The following is a 6,395-nucleotide window of genomic DNA, read 5'->3' on the forward strand; positions in this document are numbered from 1 at the left end:
CCCGAGCCCGAGGGCATCCCGGCCCGGCCCGGTCCTGCCGCGGGGGCCATGGGCTGGGCCAGGCCAGGCCGAGGGCACAGGGCGCCCGCCCGGGGGTGCGGGCCCATTGCTGCCCGGGGGCTGAGGGTGCGGGTCGATTGGTGCCAGGGGTGCGGGTCCAGCAGTGCGGAGGCTGGGGGTGAGGGTCCAGTGGTGCTGGGGGCTGGGGGTGCAGATCCAGTGGTACCCAGGGGCCAAGGGTGCGGGTCCAGTGGTGCTGGGAGTCAGGGGCATGGGTTCAGCGGTGCCTGGGGCCTTGGGGTGAGTCCAGCAGTGCTTGGGGGCTGGGGGTGTGGGTCCAGCGGTGCCAGGGGCTGGGACTCGGGGGCAGAGGCACAGGGACGTGGGGTGTGCAGTGGCATCTCTGGGGCAGGGCTTGCACCCGGGTCCAGGTGACAGGATCGGGCCCGTGGCTGCAGCCCAGTGTGGGGCTCGAGCTGCTTTTGGTCGTGCCCGGGGGGCAGCATCGGGCGGTGCTCTTGGGGCCTCGGCCACTCACCCACCCTGCACGCCGCTGGCCTGGTGCAGGCCGGAGCGATTTGCGCTCTGCTCCGGCAGCTCCTCCTACACTGGCACCGGCTCAGGCTTCACGGGCTAAAAATACCGCGCGGGCTGGCCTCAGCAGACACGGGATTAGTCTGGCTGGGGCAGGGCTGTGCGGACATGCCTCGATGGGGCACCGGCTGCAGCGCCCACCTGCTGCAGACGGGGGGTCCCGTGGGCGTCCGGCTGTGCCGCCTCGCCGTGCCCGCGGCTTCCGGCCAGGCAAGTCCGTGTCAGGATGGTCATGTGGGCAGGGTGGCGCCAGGCCACATGGGAGGGGCCGTGGCACAGGGGTGCACTATGCCACGACCTGGGGCTAGAGCACGGTGGCTGCTGGTGGGCGCTGTGACTGCTGGCTGGGGCTGTCACCCGCTGGGGCGTGACACAGGCTGGGCACTGGGCAAAGCACATGTCTGGTGGGGAGCCTGGGCACAGGGCATTCACCTGCTCTGGCCGCTGAATCGTGCCAGCAGAGACAGGGTGGCTCCATGTCGGTCTGGGGTGTTGGCACCACTTCTTTGGGGCCAGGCACCGGGCAGCTGCGTCCACTCCTGGGTCAGAGGCTATTTATAGTTGAGTGCGTCTGAGCCGCGGTGTCTTGGCCTGTGAAGGGTCCTTGATGGCCTGCCAGAGCATCCTGGGCCAAGGGTGCTGGAGCAGCGAGGCCTGGCAGGGAGGTGGGCAACGGGGGCCCGGGGCTGCCCGAGGGTCTTGCCGAGTTCTGCTGTGGGGCTGGGCTGCTCCATCCTGCTGCTCCCACAGCCTTCATCCTCCTCCACGGGCCCGTGGCCGTGACCTGGTTATTCCCCAGCTCGAGCCCGGCAGCAGGGCAGGTCGGAGGGGCCAGGGCCCTGCTCCCAGCTGGTGGGGCTGGGCAGGGGCTGCTGTAGGAGAAGTGAAGGGTCTGGCTGGGGCGGGGGGCCGCAGCCGCCCGATGCCTGACCTGGCGCTGCCCCCTGGCCCATGGCAGGTCGGTCCCTGTGGCTCCCCGGCATGAAGCTGAAGAAGCAGGTGACGGTGTGCGGCGCCGCCATCTTCTGCGTGGCCGTCTTCTCGCTCTACCTGATGCTGGACCGCGTGCAGCACGACCCTGCCCGGCACCAGCATGGGGGCAACTTCCCCAGGGTGAGTCGCTGGTCGCAGGCCCGTGCTGCCTGCCCCCTCCGCCCGTGCTGCTGCGCCAGGGTCGCTGGAGCTGCAGGCGGCCGCGGGAGCGAGGAGCGGGGAGCACGCGCCCTCCTCACGCCGGCTCCTGTGCCCGCAGAGCCAGATCTCGGTGCTGCAGAACCGCATCGAGCAGCTGGAGCAGCTGCTGGAGGAGAACCACGAGATCATCAGCCACATCAAGGACTCGGTGCTGGAGCTGACGGCCCACGCGGAGGGGCCGCCGCTGCTGCTGCCCTACCACACGCCCAACGGCTCCTGGGTGCTGCCCCCCGAGGCGCGGCCCAGCTTCTTCTCCATCTCCCCGCAGGACTGCCAGTTCGCCCTGGGCAGCAAGGGCCACAAGACGGAGCTGCAGGTGAGCCAGGGCCCAGGGAGCGGGCCGGGGCAGGTCCCCATGGCCGCGGCGGCCATGCTGACCCGGTCCTGGCCCCACAGATGCTGGCCGTGTACTCGCTCCTGCCCTTTGACAACCAGGACGGCGGGGTGTGGAAGCAGGGCTTCGACATCACCTACGAGCCGCACGAGTGGGACGACGAGCCCCTGCAGGTCTTCGTGGTCCCGCACTCCCACAACGACCCAGGTGAGCGGCAGGCTGCAGCGGGCCCTCTCCCAGGTGGGGCGGGAAGGGGCTTGTCCAGGGCACATGGCCCCCCGGCCGAATGCCCCAGGCCATCTCCCAGTACAGCACGCTGGACGCGCCTCGAGCCACGCCCAAGGGAGAAGGCCATGTTCCCCGTGGGCCCGCAGGCCGTGCAGCAGGGCTGTGTGCTGGGCGTGGGGGCGGTGCAGGCTTTGCAGTGCTGAGCACTGGGGCAGGGCTGGGCTGGGCACTGGGGCAGTGCAGGCTGTGCTGCGCTGGGCATGGGGGTAGGGCTGTGCTGTGCCGGGCTGTGTGGGGTCACTGCCTCGCTCTGCCCAGGTTGGATCAAGACCTTCGACAAGTACTACTATGACCAGACACAGCACATCCTGAACAGCATGGTGCTGAAGATGCAGGAGGACCCGCGCCGCCGCTTCATCTGGTCCGAGATCTCCTTCTTCTCCAAGTGGTGGGATAACATCAGCTCCCAGAAGCGGGCCGCTGTGCGCAGGTGCGGGGGGCAGGGGCTGGGGACCCCCAGCTGGTCGGTGCGTTACCCTGAGCCGCGTAGCCTGGGGAGCTGGCCGTCGGACCCTGGGAACTGGGCCAGCTGTGCGCAGTCCCCACAGGAGGGACGTGGGGGTTAGGCACCAGCCTTGACTCTAAGGCATCCTTGTGGGGCTGCCCATGGGGCCCTATCTGTGGAGGGTGCTGTGGGGTGGGCTTGCCTGTGCTCGCTGCCCCACACTCCCCCTCCCCGTCCCCCCAGGCTGGTTGGGAATGGGCAGCTGGAGATGGTGACGGGCGGCTGGGTGATGCCCGACGAGGCCAATTCCCACTACTTTGCCATGATCGACCAGCTCATCGAGGGGCACCAGTGGCTGGAGAAGAACATCGGTGAGTGCTTGGGGGGGCAGGGACCTCACAGCCCCCTGAGCCAGCTGGGGCATGGTGGGGCCTGGGACTGGACTGCAGTCTTGGCCCCCTCCCCGCTGGAGTCTCCCTCTGGCTTTGGGAAGGGCAGGGTGTGAGCTGCAGCATGGAGGTGGCTGGGCCACGTTGCCCTGATGCATCTACCCACACCCCTGTAGGTGTGACCCCGCGGTCTGGTTGGGCAGTGGACCCCTTTGGGCTCAGCCCCACCATGCCCTACCTGCTGAAGCGCGCCAACCTGACCAGCATGCTCATCCAGCGCGTGCACTACGCCATCAAGAAGCACTTTGCCGCCACCCAGAACCTGGAGTTCATGTGGAGACAGACCTGGGGTGAGCGGCTGCTGCCTGGGGGCAGGGAACAGGGCAGGGGGCTTGGCACGGGGTCTGTCCCTGGCTGGCCACGGTGGGCTGCTGAGCCCTGCCTGTCTGGAGCCACCAAGGCTCTGGGCTGCACTGGCAGGAGCGGTGCCAGCAGATCGAGGGCAGTGATTCTGCTCCTCTATTCAGCGCTGGGGAGGCCACATCTGGAGTCCCGTGTCCAGTTTTGGGCCCCCCATGACAGGAAGGAGGTAGACAAATTGAAGAGAGTCTAGGGCAGGGCAGTGGAAATGGTGAGGGGCTGGGGGACAGGACTGGGGAGGAGAGGCCAAGGGACCTGGGCTGATTGAATCTGCAGAAGAGCAAACCGAGGGGGATTGAATAGCAGCCTTCACCTCCCTGCGGGGGGCTGCAAAGAGGATGGAGCTGGACTGGTCTCAGTGGGGGCAGGTGACAGGACAAGGAGCAATGGGCTCAGGCTGCAGCAAGGGAAGTTGAGGTTGGATACTAGGAAAAACTTTCTCATGCGAAGAGTAGTAAAACACCAGAACAGGCTCCCCAGAGCGCTGGTGGACTCTCCATCCTTGGAGGTGTTTAAGACCCGGGTAGACAAAGCCCTGGCTGGGATGCTGTAGTTGGTGCTGGTCCTGTTCTGAGCAGGCGGCTGGACTAGATGTGACCTCCTGAGCTCCCTTCCAGCCCTAATCTATGATTTCTCCCCGGTGCCCTCCCCATCACGGCCCCCCCAGCTCTTGGTGAGGAGTGTCGCAGAGCTCCCCTGCCCTCCTCTTGCACCCTGTGCCCCCTTCGGCTAGAACCCAGGCACCGTCTCCTGCAGGCTGCCCCTACGGTGCCAGGGCTCTCCCGCCAGCCCCTGCCCAGGTCATAGTGATATAAGAACAGAAAAGCTGCCATGTCCTGGCTCAGACCCTGTGTCCATCCTGTCCAGTGTCCTGTCACACGGCGGCAGAGAGCAGAGGCTGGAAGGGAGAGTGACTGGCTCTGACCGAGGTTTTCCCCTGCTCCTCTCCTACCAGCACCCTCCAGCACTGAGGGTCCAGGCAGCTGCGCTGCAGAGGCCGTGCCCTCGCCCCCCTGCTCTGGAGCGACTGACACCCTTTTCCTCCAACCATGTGTCCGGTCCCCTTTTGGACCTGGTGCCCTTTCAGCGACCACCACATCTGGTGCCACGAGTCCCTCGCTTGAATTCACGCTGCGTGCAAAAGAACGGCCCGGTGGTCGTTCCAAACTCCCTGCTGTGACCCCTGCTTCTTGTCTGCCACCAGACAGCCAACGCCAAGTTCCTATTTCCGTTCTCTTCACTGTTTCTGGTAGTATTTTGTAAACCCTTAATCACGCCCCCCTCCAGCCCCTCTTTTCTAAGCTGACCAGGCCTGGCCTTAGTCTGTCCTCCTAGGGCAGCCCCTCCGCCACTCCTCATCCCTGTTTCCCTTCTCTGGGACTTCTCCAGTTCCCCTACATCCCCTACACTTGCTGTTCTGCTCACTATTCCCTTCTTCGTCACCCTGATGTACTGTCTGCCACTTCTGGTCCTGGCCCCTGTGGCTCTGCTGTGCCCCAGCCCCTTCCCCCGGTCCGCTGCTCCCTCGTGCCCAGGCCCAGCTCGCTCTCTTGTCACGGCCGTGGCTGGAACGGCCCCTCCCGTGTGACTGTGCCCCCACGGGCCATCGCCCACCCTCTGGCTGCCTGGCTCCAGGGGGGGCCCAGGTGGTCGATGCCCCGACCCTGTTCCCATGCCCGTGTGCCCTGGCCGTGCGTGCCCAGCCCTGCCGTGCTGGGAGGTTGTGCCGGCCCCACGCAGTGCCTGGGCTGTGCCTGTGACTGGTTCGGCCTCCGCAGATCCGGACTCCAGCACCGACATCTTCTGCCACATGATGCCCTTCTACAGCTATGACGTGCCCCACACCTGCGGCCCTGACCCCAAGATCTGCTGCCAGTTCGATTTCAAGCGCCTGCCTGGTGGGAGGATCAACTGCCCCTGGAAGGTGCCGCCCAGAGCCATCACCGACGCCAACGTGGCCGAGAGGTGAGTGCCGTGGCATCGCGAGCTCTGGCACGGCCCCTGCCCGGCAGCGCTGAGCCAGTGCCGGTCCCACGCCGGCCCCCGGCTCAGCCACGGCGGTTGCTCCCGCGCAGGGCACAGCTGCTGCTGGACCAGTACCGCAAGAAGTCCAAGCTGTACCGCAGCAAGGTGCTGCTGGTGCCGCTGGGCGACGACTTCCGCTACGACAAGCCCCAGGAGTGGGACGCCCAGTTCCTCAACTACCAGCGCCTCTTCGACTTTCTCAACGCCCGCCCTGGCCTCCACGTGCAGGTACCACGGGGGGACCCCTGACCTGTCCCCTGCGTGGCCCCTACAAGCTGTGGCCCGTACCTCACAGCCATGGCACCGCAGGCGCAGTTCGGGACCCTCTCCGATTACTTCGACGCCCTCTACAAACGGACGGGCATTGTGCCCGGGATGCGGCCGCCCGGGTTCCCGGTGCTGAGCGGCGACTTCTTCTCCTACGCGGACCGCGAGGATCACTACTGGACCGGCTACTACACCTCCCGGCCCTTCTACAAGAGCTTGGACCGTGTGCTAGAGTCCCACCTCCGGTGAGGGGCCGGCGCGGGGCAGCCTGGGGCGGGGCGGGCGAGGCAGGGCAGAGGCCTGGGGTGTAGGGCGGTGCAACGGGTGACAGCCCTGCGTCCGTGCCAGGGGCGCTGAGATCCTGTACAGCCTGGCGCTGAGCCACGCGCGGCATGCTGGCATGGACAGCCGGTACCCGCTGGCGGACTACGCCCCGCTG

The 6,395-nt window shown here is 66.9% G+C and overlaps 1 protein-coding gene across 2 annotated transcripts in view; it reads left to right on the forward strand.

Moving 5' to 3' along the window:
* Positions 1-6: 6 nt before the first annotated feature.
* Positions 7-6,395, forward strand: part of MAN2A2 (mannosidase alpha class 2A member 2) — an 11,498-nt gene continuing 5,109 nt past the window's right edge. Inside the window, exons 1-11 of one of the 2 annotated variants that reach the window (XM_014523270.2) lie at positions 7-804; positions 1,553-1,707; positions 1,847-2,104; positions 2,185-2,329; positions 2,669-2,840; positions 3,099-3,226; positions 3,421-3,594; positions 5,443-5,629; positions 5,740-5,917; positions 5,999-6,201; positions 6,305-6,395. The exon at positions 6,305-6,395 is cut by the window's right edge and continues 1 nt beyond it. In XM_014523270.2, the coding sequence (XP_014378756.2) occupies positions 711-804; positions 1,553-1,707; positions 1,847-2,104; positions 2,185-2,329; positions 2,669-2,840; positions 3,099-3,226; positions 3,421-3,594; positions 5,443-5,629; positions 5,740-5,917; positions 5,999-6,201; positions 6,305-6,395 (1,785 nt within the window). In that variant the 5' untranslated portion in view covers positions 7-710. The remainder of the gene's footprint in view (positions 805-1,552; positions 1,708-1,846; positions 2,105-2,184; positions 2,330-2,668; positions 2,841-3,098; positions 3,227-3,420; positions 3,595-5,442; positions 5,630-5,739; positions 5,918-5,998; positions 6,202-6,304) is intronic. The other variant, XM_025212475.1, reaches the window with a different exon arrangement.

Source organism: Alligator sinensis, unplaced genomic scaffold (assembly GCF_000455745.1).
Source record: "Alligator sinensis unplaced genomic scaffold, ASM45574v1 scaffold407_1, whole genome shotgun sequence".
Taxonomy (NCBI): domain Eukaryota; kingdom Metazoa; phylum Chordata; order Crocodylia; family Alligatoridae; genus Alligator; species Alligator sinensis.